The sequence below is a fragment of the Aulostomus chinensis genome, chromosome 13 (genome assembly GCF_037954235.1).
Source record: "Aulostomus chinensis isolate RoL2024-O1b breed Wild chromosome 13, RoL_Achi_v1.0, whole genome shotgun sequence".
Classification (NCBI taxonomy): Eukaryota; Metazoa; Chordata; class Actinopteri; order Syngnathiformes; family Aulostomidae; genus Aulostomus; species Aulostomus chinensis.
The window spans coordinates 8,102,501-8,123,576 of record NC_141332.1 but is presented as its reverse complement, the minus strand read 5'-3'; the positions used below and the strand labels follow the sequence as shown (position 1 = coordinate 8,123,576).

The following is a 21,076-nucleotide window of genomic DNA, read 5'->3' as shown; positions in this document are numbered from 1 at the left end:
TTTTGCATCCTTGTCCCATACTTAGTAGCCTGATCTATCAGTTTGTGCGACTGTCCTGCACCTGTCTACGTAATCCCTTCAGACTGAAAACAGATCAAATCAAAAACACAGCAAAGATTTGTTATTTTCCCGCTTCCCTTTGAGGTCAACAGAGACATATGTGACCTTCAATCATTACAGATGTTGTAGTTGATCCACCTGGAAGGACTCCCACAATCCTCTCTCTCTGATTCACAGTTTAATCATCTCTATACTAATATTTGATTGATGCAGTATACAGGATGTCTTTCACAAATGAGTGGTAGGGTCTCAAACACAGAAACCTTGTCTTCTCACCTAGTACAGCAGTATCTTCTACAGTGGATGTTGTAACATACACATACATGATCATACAAATAAATATGTAAATTTGACTGATATTATATGAATTTACAATTTATACATGGATGGTACACAGCCCTCTTGTGTGATTACAAATAGATGATATAATAATTCTTAAACACATGTCCTGGTTTTGGAGCAAATCCTTCTCCCACCATTACAGGTCTTCTCCTTTATCTTACCTAAGATATTTCGTGTCAACGTACATTCTCCCTGTTAACTCAATGCACTTTTTTCATTGTACTTATATATTATTTCTGACATCATGTTTTATAATCATGTAATAATTTAATAATTGTACATCCAGATTTGAAATAATAAAATAAGATGGTATTAGGTTGTTGATCTCTGCAGCAAAAAACATGGTTCTCTTTCTTAAAGAGGTACTTTGAGAGGTCCATACAGACCATGAGTCAATTTACTATACCTGTATGAAAATAATAGTTTCCTCCGTTCACATTTATTTGTATCCAAATGGTAAAATATTCAGTAGAGTACAATGGCAGCAATCAAAATAACCAATTAAAATAAATATGTCAAAGATTAAACATAAGTATATTTTAATAGGTTGTGATACACTGAATTTATTTTACCTATTTAATATAAATTGGCGAGTGAACAAATGCTAATTCCTTCATGAGATGCAAACTTATCCCTCAGGGGTCAAAGTTCAAGCGCATACTACATCATCAACTGCCCTGAGAGATAAAAGATGACATGAGAAGGACTGATGAGGAGTAGTCTGGTAACGACCAGGTGGACGTTGATTGCACTCCGTGAATTCGTAAACGGTGCGTGAGCTCACCTGTGAGAGGTGGCCTATACTTCCAGCCCTGTTTTGGCGTTTCATTCATACTCAGTACATTACCGTAAGCCCCAACTCTTCGACAGGTGGTAAGGCACCCTCTTTCCTAATCTAATGCATGTGACATGAACAACTGCGCAGTCCTTCAACCCGACGTTTTTGCTTGAAAGCTAATACTGCTTGATGTAAAACTAGCTGTGTGCTGGTAGCTTGATGGGTACCCAACCACTTGCTAACGCTGAGGTACTCCAACACAATAGCGTGTTCTTTAATATTTTAAAATCTCTCAGGGGTGTTTTGTATCTTTCCTTCGTCACGGTAGATTTAGTTCAAACTATTTATGGACTGAAAGAAAGTACTTTTCTTGGTATTTATAGCGGCAGCAACCGCCTTTACCCCTAAGGTAATCCTTGAGCTAAAGGGTTGCTGGAGGCCCAACACAAGACCAATGACCAATACGAATGTATACGGGGCCTCTGTTGTGACACGAAACATAAGGTATTGGTATAATTATTTATGTTGTTTTTACCTGTAAAGTAGGTGTTAATGGATTTATCTATTTGGAAATTAATTTAAACTGAATTTTAAACAAATCATGATTACGAAATATAATACACAATATTTTGTGTGCGTCAGTGCTTAACATATTTAGAGATATTATGATGAGGGTTGTCAAAATGCCAAATTGAAATTGTAGATTAAAAAAAAAAAAAAACACCAAAAATTACAATGATGAATTGCACCTTTGACCTCTTGTGGATTTAGCTTGTAAATAGGGAACCCGAAAGTGACAAAAGTAAGCCAACAATATTTCATAGAGGCTTTTGTATATCAAAGGAACAGGACAACTCCATGCAACATTGAACAGCTAATTCTTTTATGTAAAGTAATGATTGAAACAGATGAACAAAATTGTTCACTGTTTTTGTAATTGTGGCCAGGGCCCCCTTAACCTAATGGTAGACCCCGTCCCATCAGGGGCTGGGCTTTGAAAAAGGTTCATCTGGATCGATCAGTTGCCTCCAACATGGTATTGATTGACACAATGCTGTGTATGTGGCCTATTAACATAACTACCTTAATTGTTGTGGCCTTGATTGTGGCCAGAGATGCTATGCAGGTAATAGTCGGCTCATATGTTTGATTAAGGCAGTGGTTCCCAACCTACTTTATCTTGTGTACCCCCTGGAGCCTTTTTGTCACATCATGAGTACCCCCTCACTCATGCTGATGGGTCTTCAAAAGTTGAACATAACATAACTGATTATTTAATGAAAACCATTTTAATTTGTCTCTTTTAATTGGAACATTTGTAGTTGGACTTCTTTTTAACTCCAATTAAACATAAAAATCAACAATATGTTGCCTTGAAAATAAATGAAGAAATTAGGCCTGGGAAATATGGACTAAAAATAAAATCTTTTTTATTATATTTTTTCACAAAAAATTCAATTCCCGATTTTTTTTTTTCCCGTGGGTAAATGATTCCACCACAGTAACCTGTTTTTTAGTGGGAGCTTGTCGGTAGCAGTCTTGTTCCCCTTGCAAAGAGCAGCATTTCTCTCACTCGGCTGGATGCCTCTGTTTTAGATGCTGAAATAAGTTCGTTGTGCTGCTGCCTTTTGTTGCAATGAGCTTCAGACAAACTTTGCAGCATGCAGTGACTTGGTCAACATCTGTCGCCGCAAACCCAAACCAGTTCCAAACCACTGAAGATACTACTTTGTTAGACGAAAACTTTCCTGCTCTCGTTAGCAGTGTTGCTGCTATGCATGCGCAGGAAACGAGGGGGGACGAGGGGGAAAGCTGTGGAAGATCCTGGGGGACAAAAGGTGTGCCATAGCAAAAGGAGTAAAAACTCGAACTTTTTATTTTTTTAAATTGTCCGCAACAAGAAACTCGAATTAATTGATAAAAGCGATAATTCGCCCAGGCCTAGAAGAAATAAATAAATCCAAAATCAGAACTATATTTGTGTATATACAACTCTTGTAACATTACCACAATGAATAAATGAACATTTACTGCCAAAAACTGGAGCTCCTTTGAATAAGTCTCCTTTAAACAGGCATTCAAACTTTAAAAATCAGGAACAAAACCCTTAAACATAAAAAATAAATCATATGTTGGCTTGAAAATAAATAAGTAATATAAATATGAAACCAAAATAATTAATAAACCTCCTTTTGTTATATAGAACTCTTGTAACATTTACCATTAAAAAAGAAATGCTCAATACGTTATTCAATTGGAAGACAGAAAATTGCATTAATTTATCTGACAGTTAACACAGGTAATTTGTGACACCCAATACAAAACAACCATGGGTATGTAATGAAATACACAGATCATCAGTTGCAGAACTAGGTCAGGCAGACACGTTTTGGTAGACCACATAACAGTAATCAGTTTATCCCTGATAAATTTGATACCAAATTATAAAATGCTTGAATTACAAAATCTCGGTCGATAGATGACACATTTTACAGAACAGAAGACTAGTTTTCTATATTTTGCTAAAATGAAGATAGAAAGCGTCCCCTGCACCATGATTTACATCTTTTCTCAAGATTAGACTTCAGTTCCCAGAGTCAGCAGAATTGTATAGATTAAGCAAAAATAGCGAGTGTCTTGGGGTCTCTTACGCTCTTGTGTCACACCACTGCTGTAATGCTTGGATCAACTGTCATACCGTCTGTGTACAACATGAGGTCTAAAAGCCACCTAATCCATTCTCTCGTAGAAGACTTTAGCTGATTAGCAATAGTGAATGCCAACACGTCCTAGCAGACAGTAACCACTCCCTCACACTGGACGCATGGATATAGTAACATGTTGATTTTCTCTTTCTTTGCTCCCTCCGTAAACTTGGGAGTGGATCTGGGAGTGTTCAGCTGAACATATCTGCACTGGGATCCAACACTGCAGTAGGCTTCCATTTATTCATGTTACCTCGGGTATTAAAAGTTGGATATTAGTTGATCACTCTTTGGACAAAAATTTTAAGTTCATGTTTTGTCTCGGGTGCTCATACTTTACATAATGATTCATTATGGCTAGATGTGCACGATACATTGATTAATTAGAATTTACAGTTCAGGACGATGTGTTTTTTATGAATCTTCTTTTTAAAATTATTATTCATTATAAACGCGAGAATCAAAAGCGGAACAAATGCACCGCAACGCTCTACACAGGTACATTAGCGGGGTGCACCCAAACATTGTAGATTCACAAACATGGCAGGGATGGGGGAAAGCCGGGTTTTGTACCAAAGTAAGGTGTTGTTACATCAGTTATATGGAATTGGTTTGGTTTTCTAGCGTCAGACTTAAAACAAATAAGTGCTCGCTGTAAGGTCTGTTCAAAAGCTGTTGCAATCAAAGGAAGCAGCACAACAAATTTATTCCAGCACCTAAAGCAGAGGCACGCAGTGGAGTGTTTTTATCATTATTTTGTTAGTTTTATCAAAAAATGACTTTTAAACTAAAACATTTTGAAGGTGTACTGTGTCACTGCCAGATTGAAAATAAGATGTACTTGGAGAAAGCTTTCCAAAAGTTTTTACAATGTCGTGGTCTGCCATCTCTCCTAAAAGCCTGTTTTTGGCTTGTCAGACTGCACTTTAACCTTTTGAAGTTAAAAAAAAAAAATGATAATAATTACAAAGTTAAAACTTGTTTTGAGCCATTTATGTCATCTGTTTTCTTTTGAGTAGGGCAGAGAAAAATGGATTAAAATTAGAATTTTTTTTTTCTGTTTGTTTTTTGTTTAAAATCTGAGATTTCATTTTTCAGCCGTATTATCCAGCTCTAATTATGACCATTGAGAACTTTGGTCTGAATTGCACTGTAACGGTTCCCTGCAGTGTTCTCAGAGAAGCAGTTTTTGGCCAGGTTATGCTCATCTCTAAACTAAGGCTTTATATGTTGCCTAATTACATAGATTGCAATTCTGCAGTAATCTAAGATGCGTTGTCTTTCTGCTTGTTAAAAGTGCAGTGGACAACATTTCTACCCCCCATTTAGTAGGTGTTGAACTCACTTTTGCCACTCATCTATTGATTGCTGGGTTGACACAGCTAACCACATATTATCAGAGTTAGAATAATGGCAATAAGACAGACAATTCATTTGGTCTATCTCATCGTGATATATTTTGTGATGTGTTGTCACAGACTAACAATAACATGAAACAGGCTAAAGTTGGCAACTTCAGCAATTGTTAATGCCAGTTGGCAATCATTAGCTTACCTGTCCAGCAGAAAAGTGGCAACCTCGACATGGCTTTTCAGCACTTTTGGCCTTTTAGCTTTGACCATCACAGAAATGCTGAACCGTTATTGACCCTCATCTTGCTTCTTTGTTGGTCTGACAGTATTTGAGACAGATAACAGAATGATCAAGAACACATTGACAGATTGGATTTTTGCTTGACTTATTCCATTTTGTTTTTCTTATTGGGACCTGCCAATACAAATTTTGCAGATTTCTATTTCCTGTCTAAGAACTGTATCTTACAGAATATGAAAACACAAAAATCAACTTTTCCTCAATGGAAAATTTTATTTTCATAATCACAGAAAACATAAGTCTTTCAGTTTCACCTAAACTGCATCAGGTTACTAGTTATTTTCTGACTTAAACAACTCTAAGTAAATAAAGTGTTCTCCTATTGGAAAGAGGTACAATTTAAAATTCTACTGAAAAGTAGTTGCTGTTTGTCCAGCTCTGTTCGACATATCTTTTACTTATAGAACAAAAACAGGTGAAAACAGCAGCCAATGAAGGAGGCTGCAGGCTTGTGCTTGGCACCAAGTTCTGTCTGCTAGCCTTGGCCATTTTCCCTTTTGTCATCTTCCTCAAACTGAGCAGGCTCAGTGGAGTGATAGAGTTGAGGAGCTGGTTTGGTTTGTTGTTCAGGATGTTTTTGTTGTGACTATCCCAAGGAATATTTTGGCCTTCATATATTCTTCAAATTGGGAATTCGATCCTAAATTTCCACTGGGCACAGCTGTGCTGTATTCTTGCTGTGTCGCCAATCACGCCAGTCCTCCAAAAAAACTACAATTTCCAGCTTTGCTAACTTGCTCGTGCACGTAGAGTGCATCCTTTTCAGGTCTATATTTGCAATCAGGAGCCTGCACAAGATGTTTTATTTTGAAAATTGACCAGCTACACTGTGCCATTTGTGTGAAGATTTCTTGCCTGGTTTGGTTCTGTGCAGAGAGACCCTCCACTATTCCCAGTGAAGTGGCGTGCCGTGGCTAGTGACCAGTTACGCCATCCGAAATTTGGATGGCTGTGTATTCATGAAACTTTTTTTCTTCAGATACAGTATATGGACATTTTTGCTACTTTTACAAATGCTATATTTTTGAGACTTTTGCAAATGCGGAATACATTATTTAAGTAAACTTGTAAAAACTAGGATAGTGGTGTCTAATTTGGGTATAACTAGTGAATGTCATTATAGTTTATGCATCTCAGGCCTGCAAATGGCTATAGTATCATCGGGTCGCCAATGACATGACATATGCCTTGAACTCCATAAACTGCTCAGTTGCATGATATACAGTGCCGTGAAAAAAGTATTTGCCCCCTTCCTGATTTCTGTGTGTTTTGCATATTTATCACTCCCAAAGGTTTCAGCTCATCAAACCAATTTTGATATCGCACAGAGCCAACCCAAGGAAATACAAAATGCAGTTTCTAAATGATGATTCAATTTATTAAGGCACAAAAAAAATCCAAACCGATCTGGCCCTATGTGAAAAAGTAATTGCCCCCTAAACCTAATAGCGAGTTGTGCCACCTTTCGCAGCAATAACTGAAATCAAGCGTTTGCGATAATTGGTGATGAGTCTTTCACACTGCTGTGGAGGAATTTTGGCCCACTCTTCTTTGCAGAACTGTGTCAACTCTGCTGTATTGGAGGGTTTTCTGGCATGAACTGCCCGTTTAAGGTCACACCACAGCAGCTCAATTGGATTTAAATCCCGACTTTGACTTGGCCACTCCAAAACCTTAATTTTGTTTTTTTTTAGCTATTCGGAGATGGACTTGCTGGTGTGTTTCGGATCGTTGTCCTGCTGCATGATCCAAGAGCGCTTGAGTTTGAGGGCACAAACTGATGGCTGGATGTTCTCCTTCAAGATCCTCTGGTAAACAGCAGAATTCATTTTTCCATCAGTCACAGCAAGTTGTCCTGGTCGTGAGGCAGCGAAGCAGCCCCAGACCATCACACTGCCCCCACCACGCTTTACTGTTAGCACCATATTCTTTTTATCAAATGCTGTGCCATTTTTACGCCAGATATAACGGGCTGCACACCTTTCAAAAAGTTCAATTTTTGACTCTTCAGTCCACAGAATGTTTCTCAGTCTTGAGGATCATCAAGATGCTTTTTGGCAAATGTGAGACGAGCCTTTGTGTTCTTTTGTGACAGCAGTGGTTTTCGCCTGGGAACTCTCCCGTGGATGCCATTTTTGGCCAGTGTCTTTCTTATAGTGGAGTCATGAACACTGACCTTAACTGAGGCCAGCGAGGCCTGCAGCTCTTTGACAGTATCATCGGGTCTCCAATGACATGACATATGCCTTGAACTCCATAAACTGCTCAGTTACATCACATCAGAGCATGATATACAGTTTTGGACGTTTTCCCAGGTTCTTTTGTTACCTCCTGGATGAGTCGTCGTCGCACTCTTGGAGTAATCTTAGTTGGTCGACCACTTCTGGGAAGGTTTGCCACTGTTTCCAGTTTTCTCCATTTCTGGATAATGGCTCTGACAGTGGTTTGCTGGAGCCCCACAGCCTTGGAAATGGTTTTGTAACCTTTTCCAGACTGATGGTTTTCAGTTACTTTTTTTCAATTACTTACTTTTTTCTTGAATTTCTTTGAATCATGGCATGATGCCTTTGTTGAACTACTTCAACAGATTCTATTTAAGTGATTTCTTGATTCAACAAAGGTGGTGGCAATCAAGTTTGGGTGTGGCCTGTAAAATGGTAAATGGACTCAATTTTATTGAGCGCTTTTCTGCCTTAGCGGTACTCAAAGCGCTTTACAGTGTCATCTCATTCACCCGTTCACACACACACTGCACACATCAGGAGCAATTATGGGTTCAGTATCTTGCTCAAGGACACTTTGACATGGTCACCGGGGTCGGGGATTGAACCAGCGACCCTTTGGTTGCTAGACGGCCACTCTACCCCTGAGCCATGCCACCCACAATTGAAATTGAACTCAGCTTTCCCAAAACTGTCGTTAGTCACAGCTACTTTCTGATTTAACAAGGGGGTGCAATTACTTTTTCACATAGGGTCAGATAGGTTTGTATTTTTTTTCCCCGTGGTAAATAAAGTCATCATTTAGAAACTGCATTTTATATATCCTTGGGTTGTCTCTGTGTGATATTAAAATTGGTTCGATGAACTGAAACCTTTGGGAGTGATAAATATGCAAAAAACACAGAAATCAGGAAGGGGGCAAATACTTTTTCACGGCACTGTACACCTCTAAAAGGAAAGCAAATCCTCACTAACATGAAACAAGTTCAAAAATGGATTCCCTTTTGGGCGGCTCAGTGGTTAGCGCTTTCACTTCACAGCAAGAAGGCTCCAGGTTTGAGCCCCAGCTCACACACAGGGTCTTTCTGTGTGGAGTTTGGATGTTCTCCCTGTGCCTGCATGGGTTCTCTCCAAGTACTCTGGCTTCCTCCCACAGTCCAAAGACATACCAGAGGGGACAAGGCTAATTGAATACTCTAAACTGACCGTAGTTGTTGCTTTGAGAGTGAACAGTTTTCTGTCTGTGTTGGCCCTGTGATGGACTGGTGACCCGTCCAGGGTGAACCCCGCCTCTCACCCAAAAGGCAGCTGAGATAGGCTCCAGCCCATGACGGACCCCTAACAGGATAAGCGGTAGAAATTAGATTGATTGATTCCCTTTAATATCCTACTTCAAAAAAATGTATATACTTAAGAGTTAAAACACAGGCAAGTCAGAAAAGCATGAGCATACAGAACATACAGAACCTTCTTTGCGTTAATTTGTAGATGTTTTTGTAACAGCACCTGAGTTCGGCTTTCAGGAGATAATGAATTAAGGCCACTCCCCTAGTGTGAGATGCACTATAAATGCAAAATATCTATGTGTTGAGATTGAAGTCTAAGGGGTACTGAAATGACAGAATGAGGGTCAGGATTCTGCCTAGATAGCTTGATCCTCTGTGGCAGTATCTGATTATCAGGTATCAGAGACAAGACTGTCAGCTCAGAAGTCAAAAGTCAGCTCAAAATGAGAGCCCCAGGATCAAAGTCAGAAAACTGGGATTAATGTGGAACTCAAAGACCAAAGTCAGGGGATTCTTCAGAAGGTTTTGTGATGTCATACACCACACGACCCCTTGACAAACTCATCCAACAAACTGCTGGGCTGTAGACCCCCAATCAACTGGTTGATCATTGGTTGTTATGCTTTAGTTTTAATTTAACTTCACAGGGAGAAAAGTGCCACCCAATGTAATCCATTATTTCTGGTGGGGGTAGGGATAGACTAACAAGGCTGTGTACTGAAGGTACTTCAAAGCACCAACTGAATCAAGTAGGTACTTCTAATCTCATTGGGTATTGCTGTGGCTTTTTTTGCAAGTTTCTCAGAGTGCGAGGCAAACACCTGCATGTGCGCACACACACACGCACCGTAGATGGCCCAGGGCACCAAAACTAGTCATTAATGCAGTAAATCTTAAATGGGTAGAAAGCTATAAAAGCATTTAGGCATCAAACCATATGATATTTCGACCTGCTTTTGACACTGCCTCCTGTCATGTTTACAAGACTACAGCATGATTGTAAATAGGGATATGAATCTTCAAGCACCTTACAATTCAGGGGTAGGGTTCAATTTGATGATAAAACGATTAATTTGAGATTGTGAGAATAATATCTTGTAGCTAACCTACCAATGCAAAAACAGCTTTCATGTGTTGGTAGAAATGAAAGTTACAAGCAATCAAAGTTGACACAGGTAAAAAAGTAATTGATTTACAAATGGCTAGATGGACATTTTGAACCATGCATAGCCACTAAAATCACAGGACACGCTTTGTTCCCTTCTACAACCATTCTGTTCATTGTCATACTGCTCTAATCTCCTTGAGCCAAACATAAAGAATATTGCTGACAAAATAATCTCCCTCATCAAATCAGCCCACATTAAGAACAGCTGATTTCAAACACAGTCCCTGCATGAATAATGAGTGAAGCTGGTCAATTTTCAAAATAGAACACCATATGCAAACTCCTAATCACAAAATCAATCATTAAAGGACCAAATATAACCACAAGCTCCACATGCACATGATAGAAATATATACACCAAGTGATCAATTGGCAGAATTTGAACAAATTTACAAAGACGGGCAGGTACAACGTTACACGGATGAAACACTGCCGCTGGAAAATGCAGCTGTGCAGAGGATGGAAGAGATCCGCAGCTGGACACAGTGCAGCCAGGCCTGGACAAAAGAAGAGTGCAAGGGGGGAGAGAAGTTAAACTAGTTAAGGAATATAGGACGGCTTTCATCTGAAATGTGTAACTTCTTGTTCTACCGAAATTGTAATGATCATGCACTTGCAAGAAGTGCAAAAAGACTAAGTAAAATTAAACTCTAACAAAATAAAGATTGCATATCATGGCTCTAGTTAGCATGACTGCCAGGAAGACTGCAGAGCAACAGTCGAAATATGTCAAGGTTATACCAACTAATTGTGTCTGAATAAAAGTTTAAAATTACGTTTTGTGAACTATCCTCTACTTACTTTGATGCAAGATTAGCTTTAAGCAAAATACAGACATTACATGTGGTTTATTTTAGATTAACAATGTTCGCATAGTTAGGTGGACAATAAACTAAATTGTTTGAATCTTTTTTCATATTCACAGATATTCATGCCTCATCATCTGATGGACTACAGTGCCACCAGCTGAATGTGTTTGTTTTGGAGCTACAATTAGAAGGCACCTGTCAGAATTCTAAAATGTCTAATATGATATTCCATGTGTCCACCAATGACCAAGTGGAGACTACAGTCCCCATGCCACGCAGAGGCCTGCAGTTTGACCTGTCTCCAGAAACTCATTACAGCAATGTATCCCTGTCACCATCACCTGATTCATCTAGTTGTATTTCCATGCAGAGTGACAGAGAAGTCAGCATTTCCCCTAGGATCAACATGCTAGAGTGCTGCCTCAGTGACTCCACCTTACTCCAGGGTAATATGGTTTGTGATGCAAGCAGGAACCTGATCCAAACCTTTATTGCTACACCTGTTACTGGCAGCCTGACTCTCTGGAATGAAAACCTGAGCAATTCAAATACTTCATCAGAAGAGTACCAGACTTTTTGTCGAAATACAAATGTTGGAAATAACAGTATTGTGAAGTCTCCAGACTCTGTTGGAGAGAATATGAAGCGGGGTTCATGGCAGATTTCCCATCAAGGATCAACTGAGCCTGACTGCTGTTCTGTGAGCTCTGGGGAAATAGTAATAAGGAGTAATAGTTTTTGTCTGGTGGACCAGTCACTCTTGGTGGTCTCCTCCCTCGATGATTCATCCATAGGACATAAAACTTTCTCTGATGAATCGAACTTGCTGTCACCCACTCTGCCAGATGTGTGCAAAAAGTTAACAGAAAGAGTAATTGATGAGAATTCAGGCCATCCATGCCTTGGCATGACTTTCACTCTGGCAGACAACTTGGATCTCCCCCTTGAAGAAAACAACTCTGCCGACTCTCCCGTAGTTCTGCCAAGTGAGAATAAAAGGGGTCTTCAGATGACCTTTATTTGTGAAACATCCTCAAATAGTGAAAAAGAGGCAGTGTTTACTTTATCAGATCTGTTGCCCCAGTTGCCTGGTGGATTTGCACCAGAACAAGGCGCAACTTTTGTGCCCACCCAGTCAGCTATGCAAGACACTGAAAAGGATAATCAGACCTCCACACCACTACCAAACATTTGGAACAAGATCCCTGGCCTTCCTTCCTTTTCAGAGTCCCCTTGCAATGGAAATACTGGTAGCCCAGCACTGCTACCTGCTGAAAGGCAGCAAACCTCGCTCACCACACAACGTTTAGTTGCAGGACTACCACCTTCAGTCTCCAAAGTAAAGAAAATAGAATGTAAGACATTTTCTGAGTCAGAAGTCAGCAATGCAAAATCTAAAGTGGTGACACGAACAGTGCATCAAATGGTGATTCCAGGCTCTGCTTCACAACACAAACCACTGCAAGCTAATTTGCACAGTAAACGCATCAAAATACATCAGGGAAACTCTCTCAAGGTTAGTACAGCTAAGATAAGGAGTAATAAGGCTACAATTCTAGCCTCTGCTAAGAGGGAAAATTACACTCCGAGACATATGAGTGAGGCACAATCTTCTGGTCAACCTGCCGAGGTGGGACGTGAAGCATCCCCAGTTACAAATAAAGATGCTTCAGCAGTACAAACCAGCAGTGGTAGTTATGAAATTGAGCAGACAGCCTCAATCCAAGAAGCAGACTCTTCAACTCAGTGTATTGGTAACCAGACATTCTGCCTCTCATCCTTTGAAAAATCACCTGATAGAAGTGGCCAAACAGATTCCAAGCCAATCCCAAAGAAGTGCATGCAGAAGAAAATTGAGGTCAACGTAGGCACTACTTTAGGTGAGGTCAAGCTACGGCCACGATGCTCGTCAGAGGGTTTGCCATCGTCATTTTGGTCACCCAAGAAGAAGAAAACACATGAAAGGTTCATAACTACTTTTAGCATTTCCAAACATGACATCCACCCCTGGCAAACCAAACCAGAGAACCTAAATGGCTCCTTTGAAAGATCCCCTGATAGAAGTGGCCAAACAACTCCCAAGCAAACCCAAAAGAAGGGCATGCAGAACAAAATTGAGGTCAAGTTAGGCTCAATTTTAGGTGAGGTTAAGACACGGTCTCGGCGCTCATCGGAAAGTTTCCCATCATCTAGGCCACCTAAGGAGAAGATAAAACCTGCAAGGTTCTCAAAGATTTTTGGCATTTGCAAGCATGGCATCCCCCTGGGGCAGACCAAACCAGAGACCCTATATGGCTCGTCCCAGACCAATCTGGCTGTCCAGGCTGAGGCTAAAAAGAGACCTGCTGAAAACTCCCCTAGAGAGGTCAAGAAGATCAGCCTGTTGGTGAGTATGAATTGGTTGGGATTTGGGCTCTAAACTAACGTTTTCAATGTTAGAACTGGTACTACAGTACCACCTTTCTAAGTTGGTCGAACAAACATATGATTTGGTGACGCCCCATTTTTTGGGTTTCAACAGCACTGATGCTCTTCAGCATTAATACCATTTATACTGAAGAGCATAAATGAAGAGCAAAGTCAGTTTATTAGACGTGTGTACCTCCTGAACAGTGTTTGATGCATGTGATGTAGGGACAGTACTGCTACACCATGTGTACATGCTGTTGATTGTCCACGGTTTGCAGCTGCATTGTGTAACAGCCACAGAACGGCAGCCAGAGCTGATCAGACAGAAAATGTTGCGTCTGTTTTTGCTGGACGGCCCATCAATCTGCTTTGTGTAGATCAATCCAGACAGGAAGTCACCACACAAATTGCATTGTGAATCCATTCAATTTTTGAAATAAAACACCATGTGCAAACTCCCAATCCAAAAAACAGACATAAAAGAACACAATATAACTATATACTCTTAAGTGCACGTGATATAAATGTAAACTAAGGGAAAATTACCAAATCCGCAGAATCTGAGCAAGTCAGAAAAGCAAGCAATCAAAATGCAATGTGGCTGAAACACTGCTGGTGGAAATTGCAGCTGTGCCAAGGACAGACGTGATCAGCTGGAGCCTGACACAGCAACAGAACAGAGGGGAGTGCAGGAGGGGGTGAGAGAGGCTGCATCTGTGAAGGGGGAAAAAAGGACCTCTTTCCTCTGAAATGTCTAATGCTCCTCCTGTGTTACCAAAATAGCAATGATTATGCACTAACACAAATGCAACAGTGCACCACCATGCCGCCCAGTAACCTAATTAGTAGAGTTAATTATTTATAGACCTATTCTCGTTTCTCTATAAACCATATCTAATCCAAATACTTAAGAGGATGGAGTATTAATTGCAGACATGTTTTTATGTTTTGACAATTTGGTAGAGCTAACTGGAATCGTCTGTTTCTGACAAACTGTTTCTTGTAGACAGAGCCTAGCAAAGCACTGGCACCCTTATTGGATGAGAGAAAGAGCAGATTCCGAGCACGGCTGTCTCCTAGACAAAAAAGAGTGGCGCCACTTTCACAAGCTCAAGTTGCCAGTCCCCCATCAGCCACACAGAGGCAAGGAGTCAATGGGAGGAATGAATTCAGGTTCTTCAAAGCTGGAGGCATGTCACAGACCAAGCAAAAGAACACTGCAGGTAGGACTGATGGACGGGCACCATCAGTCATTAATCTTTTTTTAATTGGTGAAGTTGGCCTATAAATGTCAGTAATAAACCTTGAAGAAGCTATATGAGACAATTGAAGACTCAATTGTTCAGAGAGCACCGAGGCACTTAACCTGACTCTTCTCCTCTTTGTCCTGTGGGATAGAATAAGTCAGAGGGTCCAAGACCCAGCACTTAGTGATTATGAAGCACTAACTGTGTTGTGTGATGTGGTATGTTTGTCAAAAAAAAAAAAAAAAGAAGGGAGGGGGGGGTGACACTTCTTCTACCACTAGATGGCAGTACCTGTGACCAAATCACAACTGAAGCACTTTTGCGCTTCCTATGGGTTTTTCCTTAAGTCTGAATTCTTGCTTGTGTTGTACATCGCTTTGGACAAAAGCGTCTGCTAAATGAAATTGTAGAAATATGACGTTTGATTATACAAAAGGCTGTTGATTTCCTAACCATTCCCTCTGTAGTGTATTGTATTATATAGGAAATGCACCCAGTAGAGGAACTAAAACAAACTTTACTGAAAAAAATTGCAGGGCTTCATGGTTTGAGGAAGAGCTGTTAAAGATGGCTGAGAATCCTTCACACCATCACACTTTACTGTATTATTGTAAAATCTTGCTTTTTTTACCTGAACACTTAAAGTGACAGGTACATGTAGATGATGTAGAATTTTTTTTTTTTTTGATTGTTCTATTTGCATGATGTTCTTGGCGGCGATGTCATTGCAAACTTTGAACGTAAAATTGTTCCAGTGGTACTTGAACAGTTCTCCATCAGAGGGTGTCACTGGGCAATTGGCCCATCAGGCCTACAGTTCAACACTTGATGAACTCAGCTGTTTTCAATAGGATGAGTGATGCAAATATTCTGGCAGACTTCCTGTTTTCCACTGCTCACCATAGTAAGAGGAGTCATAGGGAAGGAGGGGACTCTTTCTCTGATGGGAAGCAGTCTAGATGAGTCAGGGAAACAGGTGATGGAAAAGGAGGTTCTAAATTTACCAATACTGTTAGAGGGAACACAATGGAAGAAAAAAACTCCCTTAGCACCATAAAGGAGCAGTCATCACTTCACCCACATTGCTATTTTGCTTAACCTGCAATGTTACTTGGAGTTAGGCAACTCTGACATGTTGTCTGAGGTGAGCCAAATAAGCTAAGTTTGTCTGTGGACATTTTATATCCAGTAAAAGAGCTTCTTTGACAAATAACTGTCTGTGTATTTGCCTTTGTGATGTCTTTGCTGCTCTTTTGTGTTTGTTTGTTTGTTTTTTGCATACCAGGCAGTCAGAAGGCTCAGACCAAAGGACAGTCTTCCTTTGGAAGAGCTTCAGCAGCAAGTATTAAGCCCAATCTACATGGGTTGCAACCTCCTCAGACTTCCAGTCATCCATCTTACACTAGCCCTACCCCTGCATCTGCTTCTAAAATACCACACAAGTCCCTAGGGTCATCCAGGAGTCATACTGAGGACAGTGTTCACAGGAAGCTGAACAAATGTGCTGGGAATACTCAAGGTCAGTTTAACATATATTAAAAAATAAGCAGTGCCTGTATTTTACTGCAATTGCTTTTAACCATCTGTACCAGACATGTTTTTATCAAGGGTCAGGCCATGGATTTTATTGTTTTGTTTTTTTCAGGACACATCTGTGTGTGCAGGGGAGGTAATTGAATGGTGACCCATTTCAAGGCTTAGCAGGGATGAAATGTCTCCCTTGGCAAATTTTTCTCAGACTTAATACCCCCACATCATTAAAGAATGAGTCAAACTCACCTTCAAATCATCCATGTTGCTGCTGATCTTTTAATGTTCTCAATGATCATGTCAATTCTTTGCATTTTTTTGGACAAACTCATGAGGTAGATTAACACATTTTTTTCATGTATTTATGTAGATTAACACACATAAGAAATAAAACAATTCAGAATAACATTACGCAGGATCAAGTTCACACTATCATAATTCAATCCCAATCGACAAACATTAAATGAAGTGGATCAACACATACAGACTGTGTGTGTGTGCGCGCGCTCAAAGGATCTGTTTTGCCAGGTCTGACGAGACCAGGTAGGCTGGAATTCTCCCTCCACTCAAGGTATTAACAGAGTGGCAAACCTCCCTAATGAGATCTTGCATTAGTTCTCTCACTTTTCGTACGTTAAGTGACGTCTCTCACTATGTCTGTCAGGGTTTCTATTGCATGCATGGTGTTAAGGATGAGAGAGTGGAGGTTAATGGTTAGTATGGTGCCTTGGATGGTTTGATCCAAGTTCTACAGTTATCCTTGTTGGATGGGAAGTTCCATTGTATTTCTGGCATTTCTTCCTTAAGTTTGTTTGTGTTTTTGTAATGTTCAGATGCTAACTGAGTTGGCAGCAGAAATGCCAATAGAGAACAGAGACCCAATGGCTGATGCTGCGGCCATCAGGCCACCAAGGAAACTTTGGGGTCTTTTCATGCCACTGAGGTCTTCCTCTGTGACTAAGAATTTCTGTAACTGTTCAAGGATGTTCATGGTTGTTTGTTTGACATGTTCAACTGTGTTGTGGGTCTGGACTCTGCTTGGTTTTTCCATCGGAGAGACATGGAGGAAGACAGATGTGTTTACGGTATCCATCCCAGCTGTCTAAGCACACGTAGACTCTCTGGGTTTAGAGGTTGCAGTGGGTGATCAGGAGTCCAGACACATTTTGGAGAACAATCCCCATTGCATTGGTAGGCCTCGGTCAACCACTTTGGTGGTTTGGGCCGTTTGTGGAAAGAGGAGAGTGCAGAGGATCCAATGGAATCATCTTTGTTATGGTGTTAGTTTGCATCATCATCGTTCTGGAGTTGAGCCTGCTTCCCCCTTGTTGGCGAAGAGGTTGCTGTCTAAGACGTCTGTAATATTTTTTGGCAGTCCAAGTTTCTTCTTGTTGATTGTGAATGCACCAAGAGTGGCCAAGACTTGATCCGTGTATTGGGAGTACTCCTCCTTCAAGGCCTGCCAGAGCACTGAGTAGTGTTCTGTGATTCCTGGTGAGAGGGTCTCCATGAAGATCTGAACACTCCTTGAAGCCATTTTCCAGATCAAATGGAGTTTTTCCCATGCTGATGTGTGTGGAAGATCATTGAGGCAACATTCTAACTCCCTCAAGTAGTTTTCAGTGGTTGACTCCTTGTTGCCAGGGTCAAAGTGTTCGATGTCCATGGCAAAGATTCAAGCTGGTGTGTACGCAGGCCCTGTTCCCGGTAGGGGCCTGCATCATCTGAGTCAATGGAGTGAGGTTGTTCCCTCAGCTCCCAGAGAGAAGGATGTGACCCCCCCCCCCCCCCCCTTCTGTGCTGGGAAAATAGTTCAGTCACAGCGAGGGCATGAGTTGCACCCAAGGTATGACTCACCAACTGATGGAGGTTCAAAGTACCTGTTGTTTTCCAAGGGTTGAGGATGATGGATGTCTTTGGTGGAAGAGATACTTCTTGTTTGCATAATGGTAGCTGCCTGATTGAGGCGCACCCCTTGGATACAAGGTGTCCATGTCCCTATGGTGGACCACTGAAGGTGGATAGTGGTCAAGAAGGATCAAATCTGACATGGCACATGGGTCTGTTCTATCTTTACTTACTGACTTCTTATCAGTAGGTGTAGGGCTGCACGATATATTGTGAGGTTCATCATCGCGATGTACATGTGTGCAATAGTCACATTGCAAGAGCGTGCGATGTTAGAGGCATGTGGCCTCATTTAATTTCATGTAATGTGATTTCAGCATCTGTATGTTTAGCAATCACATTATGTGATGGATCAATCACATTATGTGATTGATGGAACGCTGCACCAATCACATTAGTTCTTACTCTTTGCGTTTGCGTACTCTTTAACGTGACTCACACCTGGCAGAGCAGCGTCGGTGAACAGAAAAATGAGCGACAAACCACCAGAGGAAGTTGGAGAAAACGAGGACTTGGTGCCAAAGAGAAAGTCGACATCGCACATCTGGAATTATTTCAGCTACAAGAAGGATGATGTTGACCAAACACGCATTCTTTGTCGACAGTGTCTTGCAGCTGTTGCTACGACGAAAGGTAACACAACCAATTTGTTTGACCACTTACGTCGGCACCTCACAGCTCACTATGAAGAATGCAAAGCCCGACCGGACTGTCATCCAAAACAAAAAACTATTGTGGAAACCTTTGCAAGTGATACACTATATGAGAAAGGCTCAAAACGACAGAACGAAATAACGGATGCTATCACGTATCACCTGGCCAAAGACACGGTACCCATTTATACAGTTTCAAAAGATGGCTTTCAAAAAATGATCAGCTCGCTTGACAAACGGTATGTTTTACCATCACGCAGCTTTTTTTCTCAAGTCGCCATCCCGAAGCTGTACAACAATTGCAAGGCAGAAGTTCAAACGGAGCTGTCAGATGTGGAGTACTATGCAGCAACAACGGACTTGTGGTCCAGTCGGACAGCGGAGCCCTACATTAGTCTGACTGTCCACTTCATCGATCAGGAGTTCCAACTCAGAAGTCGCTGTTTGCAAACAGCATATTTCCTGGAGGATCACACAAGTGAGAACATTGAAATGGGGATGAGAGCAGCGGTGGCTGCTTGGGGCCTAGATGAGACACGTCTAGTCTGCATAATAACAGACAATGCTGCAAACATGGTGAAAGCTGCTCCACTGAATGAGTGGACCAGACTGCAGTGTTTTGGCCAGAGACTTCATCTTGCAGTTGGTAAGTTATGTCTATACTCTGCTATAACTACTTTGCTCTACTTTATTTTCTGAAATCATAAGTTTGGGGGGGGGGGGGGGTTTAAGTTAAAAAAAGCAATTATTTGTTCATATTAACACACTCCCTTCAAGTCGGAGCACATTTCTATGTGAGTTGGTGTCTGTGTGTGTATGTGTGTGAGTGAGAGAGAAAGATGTCAAACTTATAAGATTCAAGTTATAATTTGTGAATGAATTAATGATTTCATTTTTATAATATGTAAAGAACACAGCATGCAGAAGTGATGCAATTCATGTTTAAATACCATAGCTTTACAAGTTAGAAAACATGAGCATGTTATTATTCAAAATATAGGCTGTGTGAAATGATTGTTTACTGTTTTTATTACACCTTAGGAAGTGCAGTCAAACAAGATGGACGTATTAAGCATACTGTGGGGATGTGCAAGAAGCTCGCCGGTCACTTCTCTCACAGCTGGAGGCCAGAAGTGCTCTTCAAAAAGCCCAGAAGGACCTCAATCTACCCACTCATTCCCTCATATCAGAATGCCAGACAAGATGGGGCTCTCGACAGATGATGATCAGTAGGATACTGGTGCAGCAGAAGGCCATAACACAGGTCCTGTCTGTGGACAAGAAGATGCGCCATTTAATTCCAACTTGGCAAGATATCAATGTTCTTGAATCTGTCAGCAGGTCACTGGGACCAGTGTTGGAGTTTACTGATGTACTTTCAGGAGAAGACTGTGTCAGTGTGTCCTATGTGAAGCCTGTTCTTCACCTCTTAAACAACTCGATCCTGGCTGTGCAGGAGAAAGACACAGAGCTAACAAAGAAGGTGAAGGATAAGATGTTGAACTACATCAACGAGAAATATGAGGATGAACCTACTCAGGAGCTGCTTGATATAGCTTCTTGTTTGGACCCCAGGTTCAAGATGGATTTTGTCAGTGCAGACAAGAAGTCCCAAGTCACTGCCAGAGTGACAGCGGAGATGATGGAGAGGAGCCAGGAGACACCACACTGCAGCTCTGAGGTCGAACCCAAAGCGGCTGCCACACCCCAGGAAAAGAGAGCTAAGAGGTCCTTGGACAGTTTTTCAAAGAAAAAGGGAGCAGAGGTGTAGAAGCAGGTGATTCCTCTCCACCACTCAAGGATGCTGTGGAAGCAGAGCTTAACAACTACCTGCTAACACCTTCCATAGACAAAGAGGAAGATCCACTTACTTGGTGGAAAGAAAAACAAGTGAACTTTCCACATCTTACCAAGCTTGCCTGCAAGTATCTCTGCATTCCTGCAACAAGCTCCCCCTCAGAGAGGCTTTTCAGTACAAGTGGCAACATTGTCACTTGCCAGTGCTCCTCTTTAAAACCTGAAATGGTGGATAGACTGGTATTCTTGGCCAAAAACCTCAGATCTTGAGTGAACACACAAACACATGGCCATCCAATTACTGTGTAGGTGAGAAGCAAAATAATGAGTGTGAGCACCTTGGCTCAGCTGTGTTGACCTGTTCTCTAGATTAAAAAAAAAAAAAACTGATTCAAAGCTGCTCTTATTTTATCTATTTATTTTTGTTATTGTTATGTTAAAGCCTGTTTACTTATTTTCTACTACCACTCAGGAATCTGATATAGAGCTGCTCTTATTTATTTTCTTCA

General features: G+C 41.0%; 1 protein-coding gene across 4 annotated transcripts in view; it reads left to right on the top strand.

The window, feature by feature from the left end:
• Positions 1-1,045: 1,045 nt before the first annotated feature.
• Positions 1,046-21,076, top strand: part of mtus1a (microtubule associated tumor suppressor 1a) — a 47,505-nt gene continuing 27,474 nt past the window's right edge. For 2 of the 4 annotated variants that reach the window (XM_086222990.1, XM_086222989.1), the window contains exons 1-4: positions 1,046-1,172; positions 11,140-13,409; positions 14,439-14,655; positions 15,965-16,198. In XM_086222990.1, coding sequence (XP_086079116.1) covers positions 1,112-1,172; positions 11,140-13,409; positions 14,439-14,655; positions 15,965-16,198 — 2,782 coding nt within the window. In that variant the 5' untranslated portion in view covers positions 1,046-1,111. Of the gene's footprint in view, positions 1,276-7,232; positions 7,350-11,139; positions 13,410-14,438; positions 14,656-15,964; positions 16,199-21,076 lie in introns of all 4 variants that reach the window. The other 2 variants (XM_086222992.1, XM_086222993.1) reach the window with 2 other exon arrangements.